The sequence below is a fragment of the Sinohyriopsis cumingii genome, chromosome 14, assembly GCF_028554795.1.
Source record: "Sinohyriopsis cumingii isolate HCF-2022 chromosome 14, ASM2855479v2, whole genome shotgun sequence".
Classification (NCBI taxonomy): Eukaryota; Metazoa; Mollusca; class Bivalvia; order Unionida; family Unionidae; genus Sinohyriopsis; species Sinohyriopsis cumingii.
The window spans coordinates 103,667,976-103,695,313 of NC_142974.1; the positions used below are offsets into that span (position 1 = coordinate 103,667,976).

Genomic DNA, 27,338 nt, shown 5'->3' on the forward strand with positions numbered 1-27,338 from the left:
TAGCAGGCATAAATGTACGTTTTTCTGTAATTATTTCATGTTATATGGGTCACTTTTTATGCTCAGATTGCACTTTTTTGCCACTCATTATTAGTAATAATTACACTTATACCTCTCAAAGGGTTGGCAAGTATGAACTTGCAACAAAGCAGTTCAGGTTCACATTTAATATAATTTCCATTGATCAGGTATCCAGGTAACAGAGCATTACAATCATTCGGTACCCAGTTGACTTTTTCTAAACTTTTGACATCTCTATATAGCATCCACAAATCCTACTGTTTTGTTTAGCATCTGGTGCCATTTTCTTTAACAGTATATCAAAATAATTAGTGATAAAAGTTTAAAAATAAAATTTTTGAAACCCGTGTTTTATTGGAAATGTGTCCTATACAGTTACTATAAATAGAAAATAAAGAAACTATATGTCATAGACATGTAGTATTCTTATGCTATTCTTATGAAATAGTCATCTTTTTAAGAATATTTTCAAGTTCATTATAGTGAAATTAACGAGGGTTCCTGCAGACCTAATGAAAACAAATTCCAAAACTTTTCTAGGGCCATTTCAAAAAACTCTAGGACCACATTATCTTTCACTATCAATTCTAATTGTCTTATTCAAACAAATTTTTTTTAACTGGTGCTAGGCATACACTAAAATTAAAAGTTCTCAAATTTTTAAACTGCACTGTCAGAAATTCCATGATGTTTCCAGGGTTCTAGGACCTGCAGGAATCCTGGAGATGACAATAAAAAAAACAAATGCAACTTTTTATTTGCTTTATTTTTAAATGTACAAGGAGGATAATCCATACACAGGAAAGCGTAAAATGTAACTGGATGAGAGAAAAAAAATGTAATGATAATGCCGAAAGAATAATGGTTGTTATGTATGCAAAATATTGATACATTTCATCCAGAAAAGACGTACATGCATTTTTATGTAAGTAGGATATTTAGTAAAACACAATCTTTTACAAGTAGTTAGAATATTACTATATGTATACAATGTACCTAATGGATTTGCTCTACCAACATTTATATGTTTCACTGTTGCTCGTAGGCGTGGAAGAGGAGTACCAAAAGTACGTTTCTAGTTCCAAGTTTGATTCTTTACTCTACCACTAAAAAGAAATCACTAGAATTCAATATATTTAGCAGTTATTATGGATGTTTCAGAAAAGAGCAAAGAAATTTACGATAAAGCAATGTGATTTTATTACACAATTTGTGTCATCGTTTAACAAATTGCCTCACAATGTTTTCAGAAATTCATTAAACTGTGCTACTGATGTTTTCGCAATCTCTGGACACCACTCTGCATCCAGTTTGGAGACCAGTGCATGAAGGGATACATAATTCTCTTTTTTTGGGTTATATTGTGCACGTCCAAGGCTCACAAGGTATCGATGACGCTGCTCCAGAATATGAACACGGCACATGAATATCTGGGACCACTGTACTAAAGTCTCATGACTCAGGCCCATAGTGTTGTGAAGGAAATCAAATCTAGCTAGAAGCTGGTGGCCAGCTGGAATAAAAAAGGCACAGTACATAGAGATACCACATCTAGGTCTTGTTCGTTTGTGTGTGTATGTCTGTGTCTGTGTACCAGTATCTTTCAGTATTAACTTCTTCTTCACCTGATGAATTAACCTATGCACCAATTTTTCTACTTTATCATCCATCCATCTGTGACTAATAAAATACAACCAATCAGCCTGTTTAGTAAGAGTATATGTCAGTTTAGTCATGCTTGATTGAGAAAATAAAATCAATACATTGCCCATCAATACTGTATACAGTTAGATTTGACATATATTAACACATTAACCCATGGATGTTTTTGTCATTTTCTTCTGGAATTCGAGTAGGAATCACATTTTGAAAGCTATTTCTGAATACATCCTAAATCATCAACTTCCAGGTGACCTTCCAATAACATACTGCCTAGTGGTGTTAGAAACATAATTTTTCATTGGCTATTTGGCTCATGCATAAGGAGAAGGGTAAAAGTTGGAGTTCTTTTTTTTGTGTGTGTGCTTAGCAGACCCATTATTTTCGTATCGAGACCACTCTTTATTCCAAACGCCAATCTTATCCTATCTTCTGCAAAGGTTCATCTGTCTGTTTGCAGTTCATACTGGTCTGCCTTAGATCTGAGACCAAAAAATCTAAAATCTGGACACAAAATTGGATTCCAACCACAGGCGAATTTTGGGTAGAAAAAAAATCAGGTCCAGAAAATGAGGTTTTTCCCTCTGTATTTTGTAGTGCAACTAGAAATTCCAGATTATTTGGTATCATTGTAGAGCTATATCTGTCTACCTTTTTATAATACCACCCACTTTAGTGTATCATACATGACCTTGACGCTACAGAGCTCGGCAGTAGGCTACTACCTCCTGCCATGTAACCTCGTCACCATGGGTTAATGTATTAAATAAAAGTGCCTGTTTTGTGTGTAATAATTCTGTCTATAAGAACTAGCAGGTTATTCGCAGTAAACGGTGGCCAGTTTATCTGGTGGAGGAAGCACCCTGGAGATCCCTGAAAAGAACCATCAACCCACAGGAAGATACTGGCAAGTTTTGCCTCACACCCATGTTGGCTGAGCCCTAAAGACTTGAATTTGCATGGACTGAGGTGAGAAGTCTGCAATCTGTAAAGGTGAGCACCTTGGACCACTCTGTAAAGGTGAGCACCTTTGACCACTCAGCCACCTGGAGCCTCTTTGCTCAAAGGTACACGGTTTATGAATTTGCTGAAATAAGGTAATAAAGAATACAAGCTATAAAACTAAAAAGCAAGATTTTTTTATTTGGATCACCTTGACCTTGACCTTTAAACCGTCTATCCTCATGTCTGGAACATACTGCCATTCTATAACAGCAACCCATCCTCAAAGTGCAATTATGCTTTTTTTATGATTTCTGATTTTGTAATTTAATTTGTTTAGCAGATATTCCATTGTGTCATGTCACCTTAGAACATACTGCCCCCTCCCCTATTTTAGGAACAGAAAATTGAAAACTTGCTAAGAATTGTCCTCATTCTGTAATCCATGAAGAGTAACATGGGAATTAAGTAGTCCACAAAAACAATACCATTTCCATAAGACAGTGGCAGAAAGACCCAGATCAAACATGGGGCCAATTACTATTGTAATCATAATCGATTGTAATTGATAACAATGTGAGCTATAATCAGATGCTCTGTTATCATTAATCATAATCATAAAATCATTGGCAGTTTAATCACATACCGGTAGTGTAATCATGATTACAACCAAAAAGTCACTACTTATATTATAAGAATAATAAAGTTTCCATAAGTATAAGATGGTGAATGATGACTATTACAATAAGGAATGGATAATTTAAGGTGGCCAATAAAGAAGCTAATTTTTCTATACTGTTTCTTAAAAATTTGAGGTAACCTTTTGTTAATTAAAATATTCATGTTTGCCCAGAACAGAAAAAGATAACAAATACAAACAATTATAATTGTAATCGTAATCATCCCTGTAATCAAAATCTTAATTGTAATGAAGGTTTCCAAATAAAATGCGACTATAATATTAATCACCAGTGGCATAATCGTAATTCAGCATTGTAATCAATTCCATGCCTGCTCTAAATGCACGTGATCATTATACAAGTACATCAAAAGAGCGTTTTTTTTAAAAAAAATTTAATTTTTAACGTAGCCCTAACAATTTTATTTATATCATCACAATGATTGCAGCGTGGTAATTTATAGTGATGCCTAGCACTGGGACATCAGGCTGCAGAAACATAGCATCATGTCCCATCCAGTCACATTATCCTGACACCATGTTGACCAGTCCTAACACTAACCTCTTTATGCTGAGTGTCAAGCAAGGCAGCTCCTAGTACCATTTTTATAAGTCTTGGTATAACTCTGCTGGGGTTAAAAATGAGATGGACGCCTCAACCACTTAGGCCACAGGAGCGGTCCATCAAAAGAGTAACTTTACCTTTCATTATTGTGCTCTAATAAATGTACCAGGTGTGCTAATTAGAAAATGTATGGTATATAATTTTAGACTTAAATTTTTCATACACAGATATTCCAAAAAGAACCGTTTTTCTAATATTCAAGTTTGTTCAATTCCTAACATCCAATTTTTATTTAAAAAAATAAAATGTCTAATTTGAGAATTAACATGTTTGATAATTAACACATTAACCCAGCATGCCACATTTACTTGTCATAAGGTTGTACCCTACTTCCCAGCTCTGTAACGTCACCATCATTTAAAATACATCAAAGTGGGTCTTATTAAGTAGACAGTAACTCCACAATGATACCAAATATTGTAGACTTTCTTTTTGCATAACAAAAAAGTGGTAAAAAAAATTAATTTTTGAGACCCAATTTTTTTAAAGCCAAAAATTGCCAGCTTCATAACCGGAGTTTGTGTCCAGATTTTAGACATATTGACCTGCTGACCAATCCAAACTGCACAGCTGAACTTTTGCAAAATGCAGGAAAAGTTTGAGATCTGAAGTAAAAAGTGGCCAGGATATGAAAATCATAGGTCTAGCACACACACACACACACACACACACACACACACACACAAAAAGAAGTTTAACTTGTACCCTTCTGCACACATGCATGAGCAGAATAGCCAATCAAAAACAATGTATTTTATACAAAGTGGCATCCAGTTGAATTAAAATTTACAGGAAGCAGATGTATTTGGATGCATTCAGAAGTAACCCAATGATGCGTTCCCTATCACCGTTTCAGGCAAAACTTTTTATGACCAGAGTTGAGAAAAAAACAGTTCAGTTATTTTCAACAGAATGTATATTTAACTGAATCTGACCTTTCTAGCTCTACTGTTTATAGAACACAAAAGCTTATGGGATGGTATGTTGTCTATTGACACTCATCCATTAGCACAAGTTTCTTATTACTACTCCTTCTAAACTGCTTTGAGGACTACCATGAGAATTTACACACGTTCATCCCATCATCTTGTTGGTCAAAATGAAAACGGTGTAACTGGTACATCAAGTATGGCCACCACACTGACCATCTTGAAAATACTGTCATTGCTGCTTCTCTGTGGCTGATGACATCAACATTGGGTTCCCATTAAAAGACATAGTAAGTGTCTGGTTCTAAATAAAATGGTGATGATCTTACATCCATTTTACCGCTCCAGTGGCCGAGTGGTTAAAGCGTCCACCTCAGATGTGGGAGGTTGTGGGTTCAATCCCCAGTTGAGTCATACCAAAGACTTACAAAAATGGTACTAACAGCTGCCTCACTTAACACTCGGCATTAAGAGGTTAGTGTTATGACTGGTTGGCCTGGTGTCAGGATAATGTGACTGGGTGGGACATCATGCTACAAGTCTGCAGCATGATGCCCCAGTGCTAAACATCAATATAAACTGTCACACTGCAGATATTATAGCGATATGACTGAAAAATTGTTAAAGCTACATTAAAAACCAAATCACACACACACACATCCATCTGTGCTATCACAGCAGCAATCTTGAATATCTTGGTACTGCTACTCCCCCTTAATGGAAAGTCATACTGACATGAATTTTTCACTATATCACTTCTTATAATATCGAGTTGGTCCTAAACGAAAATGGTGCCAATTTATTATCCAATATGACAACCACACTAGCCATCTTGAAATTCTCAATATGACTGTAACAGCTGCTATATCTGAGTAAATAGTCACATAAACATTGGATTTTTACTAAATTAGTTATGATGCGTAGTTGGTCCTCAATAAAAAATGGCACCAATCAGATATCCAGTATGGCCAAGATACCGGTAGTAGCCATCTTGAAAATCTTGTCTGAATGAATAATCAGCATGAGGTTCTCATCAAGACTTCATCCACAATGAACAAAATTAAGAATTGACTTCCAATATGGTCAACATGTCAACCAACGTGAAAATCTTATTTTTGCTACTTTTCCCTGATATTGTGCTCTCACTGAATGGAAATACAGTAGTCCCCCTCTTATAAGGCCACCCCTAATGCAGCAGGGAAGTGGCCTTATAATGCGGGTGGCCTTTCTAGAGGGGGATGACAAATGCGAATAGTAAATACATATAAAGAAAGTCACAAGTATATTTAATTTTAAATATTTAATATTTTCATTAAAAAATCACATGCATGATGTGAAATAAATGTAAAACAAACTGTGTCATCATTTTCAAAAGAATGCTATGAATAACCATTGATATAGTTTTAAAACTGTCCTTATAATTATGTTACAGTTCACATCATCTTCTCGTGAGGCGTAAATGATATAATATTAACCTTAGTGGTAAATGTACTTTACTCAACACTTCTTTCAGTAACGAAAACCTGACATCGGGGAAACAGAAATCGGATTACTTAACACACGTTATGAATAAAATACTGGTTCTGGATACATATTCAAATAAAATGCGGCCGCTTGCGAGGGGTAAATTTTATATTATTGCACTAATATGCTGGCCGCTGGTCGCGTTAGCTGGGTGGCCTTTCACGAGGGGTACTTTTGAACACAAACTCGTCGGTGCCAACGGATTATGGCCGTAAGGAGCGGATGGCCGCTGGTCAGGGGGCCGTTCAAGAGGGGGACTACTGTAGTGCCAGTCTGACATATAATATGGTCACCATGGCAACCATCAAGAAAATCTTATTATTTCTCCACAACAGTCATATCAACATGGGGTACCACCAGAATACTTTTTATAATGTGCTACTGGTCCTAATTGATGTGTTGTTGGCATTTCTGCTGCTAATAACCCGGGTAATAAAATGAGCCATCGGTTACCTGTATGATTCATTGAAGATTACATCCAGCGATATCAAGAGTGAGCAAAACAAAAATGCATACACTTCAAAGCTCATGTTATGTGACTACTCGCTACTGCATATGTGCATACGATACAACACTGACCTGCCAAGAAGCTTTTGCTCAGTATGATATACAGGGCAGGAAAAGATATTGCAGCAATTTCATATCAATTACTTTTAAATTTAAATATGGGTAAAACATCAAAAGTGTGGGTGTATTTTTTTACCTCATAAGACAAACCCTTATCCACTAATGTAATGTCTCCCAAAGCTACTAATATCAATGCAAAATTTTACACTGATTTTACAGTTGCTGCCAAAGATTTAATACCTACATCATTCTAGTATCTACCAATGCTGGGGAGACGTAATTTAGTTAGTAAGTCTCTTTTTAAATTCACATCTGAATGAGAATGCTTACGTTCTGTCAATGCTCTTGGTGAACAGACAAAAATCCTCTTGACTTGTTCATCAGAAAATCCCATCAATTCATGAAAGTTGAATTTGTTCTCCTGCAAAGTAAATACAAATATAATTAATGAACTGCAAAATAAATCATGCAAACTGACCAAATAACACCAAACATTTTTATCCTGTCTTTGAATAGCAATTAGCAAGTTTGAATTGATTATAATAGTAGGAATAGAGTATGTATATGTAAGATGAACTACACAAAATGTATATGCAGGGATGAGCATTTCTTTAACCCAGATGTCCTGGGCTACCAGAATGCAAAGTGTAGGTTACCAAATCTGGAATTAGGTAATCCAGGGGGCAACTAAATGTCCTAATATCTTTATTCTAAAAACAGCTATATGACTGTATTGCAATCTAAAATACTTCTAAATTACACAGGAAAAGGATCAGTTTCAATAAAGCAAATGTTTACATAATGCAGTGACCTGTTCTGGTTTTTTTCATGCAAATTACCATCTGATTTTAACCCACAAGTCAACATTCATGGCAAAAATACGCAAACTTTCAAGGATTTTGTCAGCAAAAGACAGAGGTGAGGCTAACATTTTCTCTCTGCAAGGATCAACTACCAATCCCAAGTGTCAGCCATTTATTCTTCGAAAAGATTTAAAGTAAAAGTACAGAAAGTAAAGGAACTGAAACTATTGACCAATGACCTTGTACATAAGACTTGAAACGTGGACACAATCTAGTGATCAAATTGTTTTACAGAGCTGACAAAAAAAAATTGATAGACAAAGAGAAATGGGATTATAATGGTGCTGTCTGTGAAAATATGAAGGACAACAAAATATTCTGCAAAGCACCAGATCTCCGATGCACGCCATTATGATAATGCTAAGAATAATATGAAAAAAATCCGCAAGCCATAAGGTCTGATAACAGATTTCTGATTAAAAGTCCCCATTCTCAAGTCGGCTGAAATTCTATCAAGTATGTAAATATACATGTATCTATAATGTACATAGATCTATGAGATTGAAAATGACACCTCTTGATGACCAGGCTAGGATGATATCATTTTACAATTGATTCTCATTTTTATGTGAAAATTTACTACTGCAAATGTTATACAACTGGACAGCTGTTTCCAAAGAGGTTGCCAAACATGCAGAATTTCATATCAAGCATAAAACTGAAGGATTCATGAACTGGTCAGCACTCGTGCAGAAATTTCTGTATAGTATGCAGCATTAAAGGAAACAAAATATACATATGTGACTGGCCAATTACAAGTTTTAATCTTATAAACACGTTTATCAAAAGTTATTTTCCTTTGAATAGGACAAAATCAATCACATGCATATTTTAGTCATAGAGGGGAAACTAAACAAGTTGAATTTGATCACATCATCTGGCAAGCAAGCAAGAAAGTAAAGTAAGTAAGGATGGATGGATGGAGTAAAAGTTACTTCAGCACAACCCTGGCAATAGAATGACAATTAAAAGTGGAATTCTGCAAATACTGAAGTAAAAATTTATCACATCTGTAGAAATCAGTTATTCCATGTTCACCACTTTCTGCATTATTGTTAGTGAAAGGAAATAATTGCTCTTCGCTTTTTTGTCACAATTTTGTGACTTTATAGTACAAAAAATCAGTCTTTCTTTACTCAAAACTGAAATGATTGTGTAATTAATACACTTCTACATCACTGTCTGGTTGGCTTATTCTAGAATCACTTCTTATACAACAGCAAACCAAACCTGAGTCAAGGGAGAAAATGCAGTCAGTAGGTTGGGGCAATCAACTGGAAGAAAATTTTACTGGAAAAGTGGATCTTCAAAACATTTAAAAAAAAACATGACAAATTTAGATTTTTTATATTTCTGCTAGAACAGACCATAAAAAAGCAAATTTACATCCATTTCTCTCTGCTTATTGAACAAAAACTAAAAATAAACTAACCAATATTGTATTGGCAAATTTCCTATTTGTTATTTAAGGAAACATCATGCAATGCTTAATTTTAAGGCAAGTAAAATAATATATTTTGAAAGTTTCTTTTACCTACATATAATTTACATGTATATATGAAATAAGCAAGTAATTCTTCTTATTACTTAGGAAACAACTATGTAATTACTATCGTATTAGAGAAAAAATGGAATACTTACAATTATATCATCTTTGTTAAATATAATCAATTTGGGGTATTTTACTACGGCTGCTCGAACCTCATGTCCTGTTGAGAAAACAAAATAATTAATCTTGCAATGTGACCATGTTTCTTAAAACAAATTTTAAACATAATCAAAATAAATTGCTTCCTAATATAGGATAGAACTAGCACTGCAAATGCCTCACTACAGCAAATGCCTAACTTTTCACAGCCTATTCCAAACCCCAATCCACATCCATTACAGTTACTTCAGTGTCATGCAAAATCTGACACACACATGATGACTTTTTTCATTAAGTTTCTGTCAGAAAATATTTGACAATGTGATTGTAATTGAAATTTGTGTATGTTTTTACCTCTGACTCCCTCCCAGGGATCCAAAGGGTGGGAGGCAAGGATGGTACAGCCAGCATTTCTCCAGGAAATTCTCACAGAGATCAACTATGATCAATATCAATCAATTTTAGTTTTGTGTTTTAGCTGAACAAACATAACTTTCCACACAATAGAAACTTGATGTTTTGGCATCTCCTATGTTGATAGTCGGCGATTTTGACTATCATTTTGCGACAGTAGTACAGGCCAGTTAATCATTAAAACCCTGAAACTGACTTGTGATGAGGGAATTTTGACTGGTAACTATACCAGTACAATGATGTGTAATTGCCTTGTATTCCATAATATTAACATGATTACCATAGTTCTGTAAAATGGGGTGTAAGGCATACCTATGAACTTGTCAAAAGCCATGTAGGGAGACTAAATTAAAACAAAATAGAGATTGGGCCCTAAAATTTGGAGGTTTTTCATGGCATTTTTAATAACTTGTTTTCACTAAATATTGTTCGATCTTCCTGGTCCAATTTGCGTGAAATTCGCAAAAAGACTCGCCATTTCTCCCTGTGACGTGCCCTATTTTCACCCAAGACGTGCCCTATTTTCATATTCTGGTCAGCTGTGGCCAAACTGCACAACAGCTAAAGATTAGTCTTAAATAAACAAGCAAGAAAGCCAGCACAACTAACTAAAAGTTAATCTTTATCCATGCAACTATTTTATGAAAATGATTGGCCCTCCGCCATAATTCAAAGAAACCACATTCTACACTATTGTGTGTTACGCAAACACCAGCAACTGATTGGCAAATACAGGATAACCAATTCTGTTGAACTAAAGGTACCAAAATAGCCAGCCTCATGGTGCTGTACATGTGGCAATTACTTTCCCCTCTTTGTATATCTGACCTTATTCCCTTATTGTCAACTCGTAAAGCGTTTAGTATTGTTTATTACAAAACATGTATTCTGAATTAGTTTGTTGAGGACATATTTGCTGCTGGTATGTATTTTCATTCCTTCTTTTAATTTAATGATGGTAATTATCATTGGTATATACGGTATAAAAATGCCATGTGTTCACTCGTGTTAGTTTCTTTCATGGGAATGGTGCTATAGCAGATGGAGTTACAGCATTCGTAGTGATCATTCTTGGAACTGAAATTAATTGTGGACAATTTTATTGTTCTGGTTTACTTTTTTGTTCTGGTTTATTTTTTGTATTTTTGTATTATTGTAGAGGTAAAAAAAAAAATAACATTAATTTACGTGAATAATGTAATTATTTTGTAACAACAATAATTCACAGGTGACACAACAGAACATATAGGACTTTCCTTATTTAGAAGAAATGAAAATCGAAGACATAATCTGATAATCAGGAGTACTCTGCAAAAATCGGATGATATTATAAAATCGGGAGGTAGGTGTGGAGCGACCCCAAAAATCAGAGTCATTTCCCTCCCAGCATGAAAGTTGACAGGTATGGTGTAAGGTCACAAACTACAACTCAGCTTTTACAGTATTAGCATTGAACCATATTGTTTGTTCGTTGTCATACTGGGATTACATTTAAATGAGTCAGGTATTTACAATTTCAAAGCAAAGTAAAAACGTAATTACCGGTGCACTGATATAAAATGTTCAATGCAATAATGCATAAACAAACAATAATCAAGTCAAAAGGGAGAGGTAGTGTTACAGCAACTCATGATTGCTAAATTCTTGTTATCATTCAATCAAATTATACACAAATCTAAATTAGGCAGGAACAATAAGAAAACAGGAAATTAAATTAATTACTTTTCAAACAAGTTTATACCATTTCTTTTTAATAATCATGCACGCCAACCTCGAGAAAAGTATACATGTAATTTTTTTATATATAACTTTGCCTAAATAAATGCATTTAGAACTTATCTTGTGCATCATGAGATGTCTCCGAGTTGTAGGTCAGCTTATACGCGGGTAATGCACTTTTTAGTGTTTGTACCTGTTCAGTTTGGGGATCAGCTTATATGCGAGTATATACAATAATGCTTCAAACAAATATGTAACTGAAATCCAACAATCTATGAGAAAGTAATTCTGTAGAATTCAATAAAACAAAAAAATCAGGCAGCTCAATTCCTGAAAATGAAGTCGAGGAATGCTGGAAATTTAAAGTCATCCATGGTCTAATCAGAACGAAACCACAAGCAAAACTGGGTGAAATTCAACAAACTTTTGTAAATTATTTAAGTCCCTCTGCTCCACGATTTTCTTAACTCCCTCTACTTCAGGATTTTCTTATTTCTCTCTACTTCAGAATTTTCTTAACTCCCTCTTACTCCTAGATTTTATTGTCTCCTCCTCCTTCAGGACTTTGTTAACTCCCTCTACTGAATCAGAACTTTCTTAACTCCCTCTACTTCAGAATTTTTTTTATTGCTCTCTAATTCAGGATTTTCTTAACTCACTCTACTTAAGAGTTTCTTAACTCAGTCTACTTCAGGGCAGTCTAAACTCCCTCTATTTCAGGATTTTCTAAATACCTTTCACTTTTGGATTTTCTTATCTCCCTGTACTTCAGGATTTTGTTCTCTCCCTCTACTTCAGAGTCTATAAATTGTCAAGGATTACAAAGAAATCATAAAAATACATGAAATTTACACATCATATTTGGAAACCGAATCTTTATTTCTTCTTAATCAGCCCTGCATTTTCACCTTTTTTCAAAACAGACATGGAAATTTCTACCCTAAATTTTATTTTTTAAAATGGACCCTGCAACTAATAAATTTTATTGAATCTGATCTATTGAAAACATTATATCTTATGTGGGGGGGGGTAACCTAAGCTTCAGTTCTGTATTTCAAAGGCATCCAGAACATCAAACTCATACCTGTAAGTCTGAACTCTTTTTGATAAAATCCAAGTTTGGCATCAATTCTTTCTGTAGACATCAGCAAAATATGGGGCTTCCTCACTACCATCTCTGTTATATTCTCTGGAGTAAACCTTTTGGATTCCAAGTAGTTGATTCTTACCTGAAATTATAATAATATAAAACAATGCTTATATTGTAGTGCAAAATGGCAGTCACCTGATCTTGAATTAAACTTTTCAAGTAAATACTCTCATTTTGTACTCAAAATTTAAATCATTAGAAATCATAATTCCAATGAATCTGATTAAAATTGAGATATACTTAAAGATTTGTGTACTGCCAACCTTTGGAATTCCCACTCAAATTATATTTAGAAGCATATCAAATGAAGCATGCATTTAATTTTAAGGAGTGTTCCCCTTAGAAACAATATACTGTATCCTATAAAAAAAATCTTCACTTTCATCAAATGTGAAAGCTGTATTAATATAACTGACAAATCGAAAGTTCAAAGGAACATGACGTTGTATCAGTGTACACTAAATCTTAATTACCGGTATCTTGGAGATCTCAATTTTTATTCAAAGTGAATAACCAAAAGTAATGTAATGAGACACGTGAATTCGGAATATCAATATTTTTGGAATGATACAATGTATTGTATTGCCATGCCATGTCATGCCTATAGTGCATCAGACATGATTCAATATACTGTGGTACTATTCCAATGTCACACTACACAAGATCCAATATACTGTAGCACTATTCCAATGTCACACGACATGTGATTCAAAATATTTTATTGCCATGCCTACTGAGCATCACACATGATACAATACACTGTATCACTATTCCAATGTCACACTACACAAGATCCAATATACTGTAGCACTATTCCAATGTCACACCCAGGGATGGTCCTGGCTTCTAAAAAGCTGTCGCCAAAAAAATCGCCAACCTCAATATTTTGTCGCCAATTTTCAAAAAGTGTCACCAGAACAAGTAGTGTACATTTTTTCAAGTGTTAATTCAGTCTATTAATGTAACAGGCAATGAAAATTACAAAAGATGGGTTAGTTAATATTCTAATTACAACAAGCATTAACAAAATGTTACAAAGTGTTACATGAAGATCCGTCGCGATTTTAGGGCTGCCCACTTGTTGAATGCAGTTTCAAAGTCTAATTTTTCACATCTGTACATGCTGATTCTCATTAAATTCTCGAGAGATGAGATGCAGAGTTTATTTCTGATGTCAGTTTTTATGAGGTTCATCTTACTGAATCCACGTTCACAGTCTACAGTGCTGACAGGTGACACCAGTAGTCTCTCAGCAGCCCCCCCCCACCCTTGGCTAGCTTCACAAAGCTTGTAGTGAATTGCTTCCTAAATCCCAAGAATGATCACTGAATGCTGTATAAATTTTCTCGACAAGCAAAATAGGATCTCCATTCCCACGAATGAAACTTACACGAGTCAACACCTGGCAATATTGGACCGTATATATAAGCATAAATTCACACCCAATTTAGGGATTCTTTCACTCCTGTATTTTGAGAAATAAATAATTATTATTAATTATGCAAAACTGTTTTGTTTTGCTATTTCTTGCTGCGGAGTTTAAGACTCTGCAGCCGTAACACAGATTGATGGCAAAAGGAAAAGATCAATGAGTAAAATGCTGTACTGGCGACAGATATAATTGTGATTGAGATTTTTTCCATTTGCTTTGTATTTATACGCAGTAGTCGGTACTTCAAAGGTTATCAGTTTTCTATGAAGGTTCAACAAAACTATTGTATTGTATGTAAAAAAAAAAACAACAACAGAAGGATTAGCCATTCAATTAATTGTATCTGTTCTATTCGCGTCTTCAGACGTCGGTCAGTTGTAGGTATAGTTCGGTAGCATAATTGACTGTAACACAGCACAAAGTACTCAGCCCAGATGTCAGCATAAGCAGATTATGATGTAACAATGCACTGTAAAGATGGGGTTGTCAATACGAACAAAGGATCGTTTGTGTAACAGATCAATTCCAATGCATTGCTTAGTCAAGTTTGTGGCTTCCTTTCATTCTCCCTTTTAATTTATCCAGTCCAAATCCATGATTGTATGTACAAATTAAATAACCAAAAAGTCTGTCGCCAAAAAAATCGCCAGATGGGATATTTTTGTCACCAATAAGGAAAAAAAATCGCAATTTGCGACATTGGCGAAGCCCAGGACGATCCCTGGTCACACCACATGTGATTCAATATATTTTATTGCCATGCCTACTGAGCATCACACATGATACAATACACTGTATCACTATTCCAATGTCACACTACACAAGATCCAATATACTGAAGCACTATTCCAATGTCACACCACATGTGATTCAATATATTTTATTGCCATGCCTACTGAGCATCACACATGATGCAATACACTGTAACACTATACCAATGTCACACTACATATGATACAATATACTGTATTGCCATGCCTATAGTGCATCAGACATGATTCAATATACTGTAGCACTATTTCAATGTCACACCACACAAGATCCAATACACTGTATCACTATTCCAATATCACACTACACAAGATCCAATACACTGTAGCACTATTCCAATGTCACACGACATGTGATACAATATATTTTATTGCCATGCCTACTGAGCATCACACATGATGCAATACACTGTAACACTATACCAATGTCACACTACATATGATACAATATACTGTATTGCCATGCCTATAGTGCATCAGACATGATTCAATATACTGTAGCACTATTTCAATGTCACACCACACAAGATCCAATACACTGTAGCACTATTCCAATGTCACATGACACAATATATGTGATTGCCATGCCTATTGAGCATCACACATGATACAATACACTGTAACACTATCCCAATGTCACACTACATACGATACAATATACTGTAATGCCATCCCTATACTGCATTACATATAAATACAGCTGAGCAACTTGAGTTAATTACGTAACTATACATTCAATGAACCTCGAGATGACAGAAAAACAGATTTATTTAGAGTCGTCTACCCTTTTTAGTAGTCTATTAGTATCAGATTTCTTTTCAATTTTGTTATATCACAAACTGTTGTACATTTATTAAAATATTTTCAAAGAATGTACATGTACTTTAATATCAAGGTGATCATGACATAGGGAAGGTTGTCATGTCTTGTAAAGATGAAAATAAAATTCACTATCCCAATAACCATCATAAATTCCCAAGATATTCTACCTTCATCTTCACTAGCCAAGGTTCTGATATTATATCCCTATCTACACTTTGGTGGATCAAACAGATATACTGGTGCTTTGTCCTAGCAGCATCTACTGGATTTCATGAGTTGCATCCCTTCGTATGTTATGCCAACTAACCAATAGCATGGTGCTTAAGTACATCAGCCGAAAATGGTGGGGGCAACTGACCTAAAGTGGATACTTTGGAAGTTTAACATTGAAAGTATGACTATGTACCAGTGGGAAGCCATGACAGGTGTATTTTAGTGAAAGTTATTTGCGTAAACATGGACCGGCATGGGAAAATTGCTTATTTATCAGTCCATTCAAGTTGTGTCCCCTTGTCTTGATCATGTAGGAACAGTGCTCAAATCTGAACAACTTAATTTTCATGGGATATGTAGGGTCACTGCTGCATTCAATGAAATTCAGTCTCGAAGCAAAGAAATGTTTGCTCTATATGCCAAGGTGTAGATAGGGTTATCACATCGGAACCTTGGCTAGGGAAGATGTTTTACCTTGAAATTCTGAGTAAACTTTAAATCTCATTTGAAACTTTTATTAATTCATGGAGAAAACATTGATGTCATCACAGCAAAAGATTATATGATTGGATCACATGATAAAATGTTTTTGCTAAATCACAATGCACATTCAATTAAATGCATGAACTTTATAAAGTTTACAATATGATCATACATTTTTTATTTTGTTTTGGTAAAATAAATATTCAAAGTAGAATTTCATTTGAGTTGGCAGTGTGACTCAAAACACAATACCTGAGCTGCATGTCAAGCCCACAATCAAAGCATTGCTGTAAAATGTGACCCTGACCTTAAGGTTAAAAGGTTGAGCAAGCATTCTGCAGAATTAATTTTCTTAGTTTCATAATGATTACACCCAGATGTATGAAGAAGATCCATAAAGGGATTTAGAAAATATGGGCATAAGCGATAGACTAAAAATGAAAAAAAACATGCACATTTTTCTCTGACCCCAAGGTCAGATGGAGAGCAAGCATGTAATAGGATGAATCATCCCAAGTATGAAGAAATCCATCAAGGGGTTAGGAAATGTAAGCATATGAAAAAACTCGATCCATATTTTCTAAGTGACCTTGAGCCTAAGATAAAATGGGCGAGAGAGAACTGTCACAGAATTATATGTCTTAGCTTCGCAATGATTTATGCCAGGTACAATGAGATTCTATAAATGGATTTAAGAAATATATACTAATGACAACTTTTAACCCAAACTATAACATTTACATGAGATCAGCAAAAATTGTGAACCGTATTTGTTTCAAATTTCTATAGCTACACATGAACTAAACCAAACATGATAAAGCTCATTCATAAAATACCTATTGACCGGGCTCCAAATTTCAGACAAAAGTTCTCATCGGTAAGTAAATCTTGCAGAAAAATTGCAGACTAGTGACCAATAAAAAGAGAAAAACAAGGCTCAAGCTCACTGATATCAATCACAGGGATTTGTATGGTTGCTTACAATTACCTACCAGTCATAGAGTTATAAAAAAGTACAAGAAAGGACACTTCTCATGTAACCTATTTAAGAATCAATGCCAATATTTCAAGCTATATATTTCACATAGCACAATACATTTTGCACTTACGCTTAGCTCAGGCATTCAACTTTGTATGCATATCCAAAGTATGGCTTACCTTTAAGGAATGCCAGATTATTTTCCTACACTACCACTCGACATGGTCATAATGGTGCCTGCTTAATATGCAAGTACAATGCACTGAATACTGCCCTCTCACTGGTCAACCACGATGATGTGCTGTGCTAACTGATAAACTTATTTTTAGTCAACCAATAAGGGTGCAGTATTCCATTCAGTGGTACCCAAAACACTGTACTTCATCTAGTAAAGCATTTACTGCTGTGTGACTTTTTTTAATCACTACTTTTTAAATATGGCAGCTTCTTTACAATCATTTGGTTTAAAGGGTCATAGACAGAAGATGGATCTAATCTTAAAATAACCTCACCTCAGCAATTTGTAAATAAATGGCGTAAAGAATTTTTGTGGTTACGGTTTAGTGTCCGAAAGATGTTGTGTACTATATGTGAATCTGCACCAATTGAAGTGACCAAATGTTTGGAAATGGCAACTTTACTTTGAAATTGGTAGCCATTCTTGGAGTTCTGATTAACAAAGATGACTGATAGTGGAACAGTAGTGCAGTTTGTTTTCTAATAACTGAACTCATAACAGACCAGCCTCACTGTATCAAAACTCCTAACAGAGATGTCTCACTGTATCAAAACTCATAACAGACCAGTCTCACTGTATCAAAACTCCTAACAGAGATGTCTCACTGTATCAAAACTCATAACAGACCAGTCTCACTGTATCAAAACTCCTAACAGAGATGTCTCACTGTATCAAAACTCATAACAGACCAGCCTCACTGTATCAAAACTCCTAACAGAGATGTCTCACTGTATCAGTTCACAGAAAGGGTCTCCAGGTAGCCAAGTGGTCTAAGGCATTCACCTGTACAGATCACCTCTGTCCATGTGGATTCAAGTAGCAGGCTTGGCCAGCATAGGTATGTGAGAAAGCTTGCTAGTAGCTTCTGTGGGTCAGTTGTTCTTCCCAAAATGTTCATCCACCAAATATACTGTCCGCCATGTATAGCCTACCATGTACTGAAAAATGGCAATAAACACATCACAAAACAACCACATCTCCCAGTATTAGAGGCCATATGAGGCATGTCTCACTGTATTAGAGCTCATAACTGACATGTCTCACTGTATCAGAAACACCAGTTATTTTAAAGCCAGATCTGAATAAAAAGATAAATAATGCAGTTTTTCCTATTTTTGGACAATTAAAGGCTGATTTTCTTTTTTTAAATCACAGTGGCTTATTTATTATTTACAAAAATTGTTGAACTGCTCATCCAAAAATTTGACCAAGCTATACGTTTCTGTACCAAATGTGAAATTATGTACAGGTAAGAGGATGCACAAATTGTAGGCACACCAAAGGGAGATAAATATGGACAAACTGTACAGAACATTTCCCTTCAGCACTATTATATGGCATCCCTACGTTATTTGCATCTCATATGATCTAAAGTCACAGTTTCTACCAAGCACCTTCAAAATATATAACTTGCGTAAAGAAACAATAAAACTGGTTTTCTAATTTCTTGCAATCTACTGAATAACATCTTACCTTTAAATTATCTAAATCCTGCTGGAAAATGTACGGACATTTTGTTATAACTTTTCCTAGTTCATCATCAGTTACTCTGATTTGTTTGTAGAACAGAAGATAGGGACGAACATCTTTATTGAAGTCCATCTTAAGGATAATATCACATATTTCCCGTCCCTTGTGCTCAATCGTGGATAGGTCTACACCAAGCTTCACAAGGCTAGATAAAGTTTCTGAATGGTCTACATACGCAGCAAAGTTGTATGCTGAAGTCGGTAATGGTGTTCTGGGCTCATGTTCAGTGAGTTCCGAGTCCACTCTTGGCACAGTAAGCTGGCGACTGTCAGAAACGTGGCGATTTAGTAACTTTTTGGGTTTAACAGATGCCCCCAGTTCAGCAGTAATTGATATTGTCCGAAAATTACTATTAACAAATCTTGTCTGAATTTGTTTCTCCCTTGGTACAGCCAACTCTATTGTTTTACTGTCTTCACACGTAGCTTTTAAAAATTCTTTTTTCTCTTCACAAGAAATACTTTCATTTTTTTGTTCATCATGCTTTCCAATGATCTTTGACACACCTGTCACTGACACATTCTGCACTAACTCCAAGGTATCAGCATTTTTTTCTCCTGATATCTGTTGCAATATCTGTGATTCATCCTTGTCTTCTGTTTTTATACTACCATTATGTGAAGCAACACCATATTTACACACAGCAACTAACCCCCATCTTCTTTCCACCAAATTTTTAAAAGTCAGAGGCCCAGCTCTACTGAAAAGGTTGACTGCTATGTGTTTGGAAAACATCTGTATCCTGGTATCTGCAATAATATAAAAATTTCTGATATTTAGAGGTGCATTTTTTTTGTATTCACATTTCTCGCATTCACATTTGATTCATGTGACTTCACATTATATGCCTCCACACCGTATTCACATTACATGCCTTCACATTGTACACTGTATTCCCATTTTAATCATGTGCCTTCACATTATATGACTCCACACTGTATTCACATTACATGCCTTCACATTGTATTTACATTACATGCATTCACATTGTATTCATGTGCCTTCACATTATATGCCTCAACACTGTATTCACATTACATGCCTTCACATTGCAATCAAATTACATGCCTTCACATTATTACAGCCTATTACTAGCAATGTGCAGACTACCACAAATATTTTAATGCTTTGATTACAAAAAATGTTATATTAAAATGGCTGTAAATTGCCATTTTCCAGTTTGTATCACCTTTGCTAATGTAAACCCCTAACACAGACAGGGATTGACATGCACTAATACTACTACTACTAATAATAATAATAATGAGGACTTTGTATAGCGCCTAATCTTCTGAAGCTCTAAGCGCTTTACAACATTAGACAACACCTATAAGATAATTAAAAAGAAAATATAATAATATTATTACAAAAAATTATTACGCAGCAGCTTTATTTTGGAATTGTTTCCAGACAAACAAGCATGGACAGGATTATGATATGTGGAATATCAGACAAACAAGCTACGGGAAACCCATGATCCTGCACTGAATGCACAGCATTGAAATGAAATTTTTTTATATTCTTCTGCAATAACAAGATTTTCCAATTAGTGGTAGACAATTTAGAACTCTACTATCTTTGTTAAGGAAAAAGCATCATAAGAAGCCATCGTATTAAAACCAAATGGTGATATGACTTTATGTTTTGCAGTAGTAACAATAACAAGAATTTCAGTTGTGTTCAATAAACAGTTGTTGTTGTTGTTTTAGGGTTTAACGCCATGTTTCAGCACAAGATAGGCTATACATGGCAGCCAGTAAAACTGGTGGAGGAAGAACCCTAGAAAACCCAGGGAAGAACCACCAACCCACGAGAAGCTACTGGCAGGCTTTAACACGTGCCCTCGCTAGCCAAGCCTTGGACCTGAACCCACGCAAACAGGTGAGATGGCAGTGATCCGTAAGGGTGAGTGCTTTAGACCACTCGGCCACTCAGGGCCCCTTTCAATAAACAGAATAACCTGTTAACAGAATAAATCAGTCAAGCTATTTTTTCATATGAATTAGTTGTTGTTGTTGTTGTGGGGTTTAACGCCATTTTTCAGCACACGATAGGCTATGCATGGCGGCCAGTATTAATGGTGGAGGAAGAACCCAGGAAAACCCCAGGAAGAACCACCAACCCACGAGAAGCTACTGGCGAACTTTCTCACATACCCACATTAGCCAAATCCTAGACTCGAACCCACGCAGACAGAGGTGAGATGGCAGTGATCCGTAACGGAGAGCGCCTTAGACCACTCGGCCACTCGGGGCCCCCATATGAATTAGTAAACTACATTCCATCCTCCCAATAACTAAAATCATCCAGAACCGTGAATCAGCCCATAAAAAAGGCATGTGTGAAAGACCCTCACATATTTGAACAAACAGCCTAAAATTGGACATCAGTGCAAGAGGGATGATGGAAAACAAAAACAATGGGCATTGCATCATTAACATTAGTTTACCCCACCACACCCAAAAAAACACAAATTTTAATATCAGCAATATCTTACCTGTTGCTATTGCACAGCTGAATGTGTAACTTTGGTGATGATCCAAAAATCTGTGAATGAAAAATAAACACAAATAATACTCACCCTTGCTGGAATACTCACCCTCATGGTGGCATGGGCCACTATTTGCACAACAATGATTTGACCCAGTCAGAAAATGCCTTTGCTTTGATGGGCTAACAAGCAAAGAAAAATGAGAAAGTAGTGTGAGAGTGACAACAAAGCTTTCATCACAGCGTCCAAAGATGCGCAAGTTTGACAGGCCCAAGAGGTAGCAATAACTTGAACCATAATGGCTTTGATTTTCATAAATGACAGGTCCCTATCAGTAAGGGATTGGTATTGCGCTCTTCATAGTTAATGCAATCCAACTATAAATGGTGGAAGCTAAAATATGAGTTGATTCTTTAATGGGTAGGTCATCATTTCCCACCATTTCTTCTCCCTTTAGATGCTGCCAAATAAAGACGGAGAGCCCTAACTGGACATAAAGTTCTATCTTGCTCTTCCCGAGCATAGATATAGCTGTGACTTGGGATCTCAATATGGAGTGGAGCAAATGAAGGAAGCTTATTTTGCTCAAAAACCTGGTCTGCAAAGGAGAGAACTGACTCAAAAACTGAGCAAGAAACTGTCTTGAGGGTAAGATATCCCAAGGTTCATGGGAGGGGGGATTTACAGACCACAAGACACAAATGAGATTCCATTTAGGCACTAGAGAGTGAGACACCAGTTTCTGTAATTCAAAATACCTGATCAGGTCAGTTAACTGAGAATCTATCCCGATGGCAGGGCCTTTAAAAATTTGAGTGTGCTGGAAAGGGCCACTCAAGATCCATTAACAATATAAACTGTGCATTGTTTTCTCTTCAAAAATAAGTGAAGATAATCAGCCACTGTGCTCACAGAGGAACAGTTAGGACAGAGACGTTTTCTACTACACCAACCACAAAACATTTGACATCATATACCAAAGAGGTTTATCTTCTGAACTGAATGGTGCACTTGGCAACTTGGTTCAAAATCTTTTCTTTGCAGAGAATCATTTTAGATGAGCCAAGTATGAAGCTGGAGAATCTGGGGGCAATGTTGTAGGAAAGAGCCCCTGTGCTGGGATCTAAAACCTATCTGTGGGCAGTGTTGTAGGAGAGAGCCCCTGTGCTGGGATCTAAAACCTATCTGTGGGCAGTGTTGTAGGAGATAGCCCCTGTGCTTTGATCTAAAACCTATCTTCCGTTTCCTTGACATACTGTCAGCCAAAATGTTCTTCCTACTGGGAATGAGGTGTACTGAAATGAATATTCTCTCTGAAACCGTCCAATGAGTGAAGGCACAGCTAACTTAATGCTTATGCCTTTGTGGCATGCCCTTTTTTAGCCCACCTGCTTAGCAGGAGCTATGAAATGGGACTGCTGCTTTAACTGGGGCTGCACGGCTATAAACAATTTAGCCATTGGGCCCTGAGAGTGGGCAGGATAATTCTATTTCTTGGCTGGTTTCGAAGAGCCAGAAGCAAATGCAAGGGAGCGGTGGTGATGAGATTTGAGTAATGGCACCCTTCAGAATGTTCTTACTGTAGTCAAACCTTGGAAGTGTCCAGTGCCATGTCCCTGCATAGGTGCAAAAGCTCTGCTGACAAGGCCATATAATGCATGCCTAGAAGTTTTGCCACTGCTTCAAACAAATGATGGAGAGCCATTGGCGACAGAGATTCATCCTTCCACAAGCACATCACCCTCTGATTTCAAACAACATAAGTGTCCATTTCATTTATGAACTGATTAAATACCAGTAACAAGTCTTTATTTTATTTACTGATTATGGAGGTCAACTTCAAAGAGTGATTTTATATTTGAAGCAAGCTTTTCAATTATGTTAATTAATGAGCAGGTTTTGTTTGCAATTAACTCACTGGTCCCTTCTGCCAAAATAATGAATTGTTAGAAAGTTTACCTTGCTTGTATCCTGGGCACAGCTTTTGAGTGGCAGTTTTAGTCTAAGCCCGAATCCCACAAAACAAGTTAAAGTGGCACAAACCATTGGTTGGTTTCAAACCATTTACTAATTATGCAGACAGTTTAACCAATCAAATTTTAGCTTACACTGTGATACAACAAAAACTATTAACTTAAATAGTACAAATAATAGTGGAATTATTTAGATCTGAAAATGATGCAAAATGAAGAGAATCAGCTACTTGTAGGTGAAAGTTACCTGGCAGAGTCTGATGGTGAATTTTTCTGGATTTTCATCAAATGAGATTGATAGTGACATCAAATAGCTATTAAATACTGCAGAAGTGATGAAAATGAGAATGTTGGAGAGAATGAAGAGGAAAATTAAATAAAAGGTAATATGTGCATCACAAATGATAAAGCACACATTGACATGAGGCATGGCCAGCAATGAATTTAGACCCAGATGCAAATGAATTTCATTCTTATAGCTTTTTCTCCAAGCATTTTTGAATTAGCTGATAACAGATGAGACCAATCTATATTCAAAACAAAAGCAGAAGGAAAATGAAGACTTTAAACTGCAGATATGCTATGGAAAGAGAAATGAAAGCATGGTTACAAATGAGAGCTTTTATGAATATTCTACAACTCCTTGAGACAGCCATGTACTGGTCAACAGGTGTCCTATTTGGAAACCTGTGTAAAAAAAGGATCACTATGAGAGATAGGTTTAATAAAATATCACAATATTTTCATTTAATGATAGGCACCATAATCCACAGACTTCAACCAGGTCACAAGGTGCACCATGAGAGAACAGTGCATGATGTCATTTAAAACAGCTGCTTATGAAATTAAAACCCCCATCAAAATGTAAGTGTAGATGAAGCCATGATAAAGTTTTAAGGCCGGTTTGCTTTTCACCAGTATCAACTAAGTATGAAATCAAAGTCTGTATGAGGCCTGATCCAGTGAATGGCTGTACCAATGAATTTCAGGTTATCACAGGCAAGGATAATATAACTTAAGAAGTAGCTGTCAAATGAGATGATGTCTTCCATTTTAATAAAATGAGTAACTACATTATTTTTCCAAGGAATGTCAAAAGGAAGATTCAGAGAAAGAAAATATTGGTATATGTGACAGTGGCTGGATACAGGGTAAGGCTGCCGAGGAAATTTTCAGGATTTAATCAAGCAAGCCTCGTGATTTTCTGACCTCATAAAGCCTATGCAGCACAGAATGTGCATGACATGATCCAGCATGTGCAGATAATCCCTGAAGTTAAGAGTTGCTATTATTCTAAATTCCATTTTAAATGAAATGACAACAAATAAAATTGGCTCTCTTTAGGACAGGCTATACTCTATGCCAATATGAAAAAAACACTTTCTGATTTGGAAATGATGTGTGCACTCCAGGCGAAGAACAATTTTAAACATGGTACAAATTATAAGCAAGTAACTTTCTGTCATTGGTCAAATCGTGAGAAGTTAGGGAAAATCTGAATTCCAGTACATTCCTTTCCATTCTTTCTGATGAAGGTACTGATGTTACTTCATTATGGGAGGAAACAATGTACATAACATAACTTGCCAATAAAAAATATTTAAAAAACTTTGGAAGAAATTAAAATGTAGTACATTCTTTTATTCAAAGCAAGAGATTGAAATTTGTTGATAAATGAATTTTCTATCAAATAAAAATACAAAAACAAAATGATCATCACTGCAAACCCATGCTTAATTATGCATTTCAATTTTACTAATGATGACTAACTAGCCTGGAACGCTGTATTATCGTGGTACTTAATGTTCTTATCGGTACATATTAAAACTGTTTTTCTATTGCTGCTTACTTATTATTTATAAATTTTCATTGACTTTCCCTCTTTCTATTCCTATAAAAATATTTGTCAATCGAAGCTCGTAAATGTAAATATAACAGCATATGGTGACTGACCCAGATTAACGTACCATGGGGGAACAACTCTATATTGTCACGGTATTTGCCTAACTTACGTATGGTAGCACGCAGGTATTATAATAAATATAAAATACCACTTACCTATGAAAAGAAATGTCCCCGCTTGTACTGGCATAATATTTCCAACATAAATGGAAGGATCCAATAATAAAATCAAACACACATATGTAATTCAACTGTAATTCCATGAATAACAAAATTACAAATTAAAAGCAATTATTATTTAACTTTATATGAATTTTAAATGCAATGTGGGCAATGAAATGTGAATATATAACAACTATTAGTAATATTATTATTGAAATATTACTGATTTCAATAATGTTTAACTATTATTATATTCTTATTTATATACGAGAAGTATGATTATAAGTAACATTTTGTAAATTTTGGTCCATACTGGCTACCATGAAATTAAATTGCAACCTTAACCTTGTAAGGACATGTATGACACAAGCAGTATATGACCTATACTCATCAAACGTCAGACAATACGCTGAATATATTTCATAATCAAAGCCGATTCTGGTATAGCAAGTTCGACAGGAGTTTTTTATATGATGATAAACGTAAATGAATGCACTTTACAAAAAAGTGATGTTCATTCTTTTTCATTGTAAACTTATACAAAATTGTAGACATTTTAGAGGATATTGTGCTGTACGATATTTGCGTCCTTACTGGCTACAGCTTTACATATGTAAACAACTGCTAGACGGCGCGAGTCCAAAATTAATCAGGAAATCCCATTTGCCGCGATAATATAGAGCCCGCGATAATACAGCATTAGACTATACGAAGTACCTCGAAATTACATGACTCTTGTATTAGCAGTAAGGATTGAACGGTCAGGTTCCAAATGGCGATAGAGCAAAGGATTTTATTAATATCCTTCTGAACAATACTCAGGTATCAAGAAGATAAATAAACCGTCACCTTAAATTGGAACCAAATCGCACACAAACTCTAAATTCTTGATTTTCGCATCAAGGATACCACTACCACATGTCCTACTAACGATGGTAGCCGAGAAATGCCGAAGGTTGTTTCATTTTCTGTAACGAAACGAATACATACATACATACATACATACATACATACATACATACTTTTTTCACAGGTAACTTAAGTTCTAACCATGCCATGTATTTTGACCAATATTTGTGGAAGGTTTGCACTTGAATTTTGGAGGAGGTCTATTAATTTGGGAGTCAAAAGTTCGATGGTAAAGGTCACTCTTACGCAAAGAAAAGTTGCTTTTGTGCATGTTCCTTATCAAACTTGATCAGGAGATTTTGGTATTCAAAGATGACCAGTCACGGCCGTGGCAGGTTTGAAAAGAAAATAATTGTTTTAGAGGAGTAAGTCTTTTTCAAGACCACTTACACTGACCAAAAATCAGGGCCAACGTCACTGGGACCTATGATTAGGGTTGCCATATCACCTCTTTTTACCCAGACAGGTCATCATTTCTGATTGGTCCTTAAATCTATATACATGAATCATACAAATACACCCTCTCTCTGGAGTGTCATCTTTATTGAAAGTTTAACTATAGTAACAGTACCAATAATGCTATATACTGCCTACATACAAAAATAACAAAATAAAAATAAAAACAAACCTAATAAAATAAAACAAAACTATTAAACATGGGACAGGTGTGTTATGTACTAGTCACGAACAGTTG

At 35.5% G+C, this 27,338-nt stretch overlaps 1 protein-coding gene across 2 annotated transcripts; it reads right to left on the reverse strand.

The window, feature by feature from the left end:
• Positions 1-768: 768 nt before the first annotated feature.
• LOC149784531 (transcription termination factor 3, mitochondrial-like) lies at positions 769-26,686 on the reverse strand. 2 transcript variants are annotated; one of them, XM_089932618.1, is made up of 7 exons: positions 26,585-26,673; positions 21,705-21,754; positions 19,151-19,956; positions 12,675-12,819; positions 9,451-9,518; positions 7,277-7,367; positions 769-1,534 (listed from the first exon to the last, which is right to left on the reverse strand). In XM_089932618.1, exons 3-7 carry the CDS (start codon positions 19,940-19,942, stop codon positions 1,257-1,259), a joined length of 1,374 nt encoding a protein of 457 aa, XP_089788744.1. In that variant the 5' UTR covers positions 19,943-19,956; positions 21,705-21,754; positions 26,585-26,673; the 3' UTR covers positions 769-1,256. The 2 variants fall into 2 exon arrangements, with proteins under 2 accessions (XP_089788744.1, XP_089788743.1); XM_089932617.1 differs by lacking the exon at positions 21,705-21,754 and having other exon boundaries at positions 26,585-26,686.
• Between the last annotated feature and the right edge of the window lie 652 nt (positions 26,687-27,338).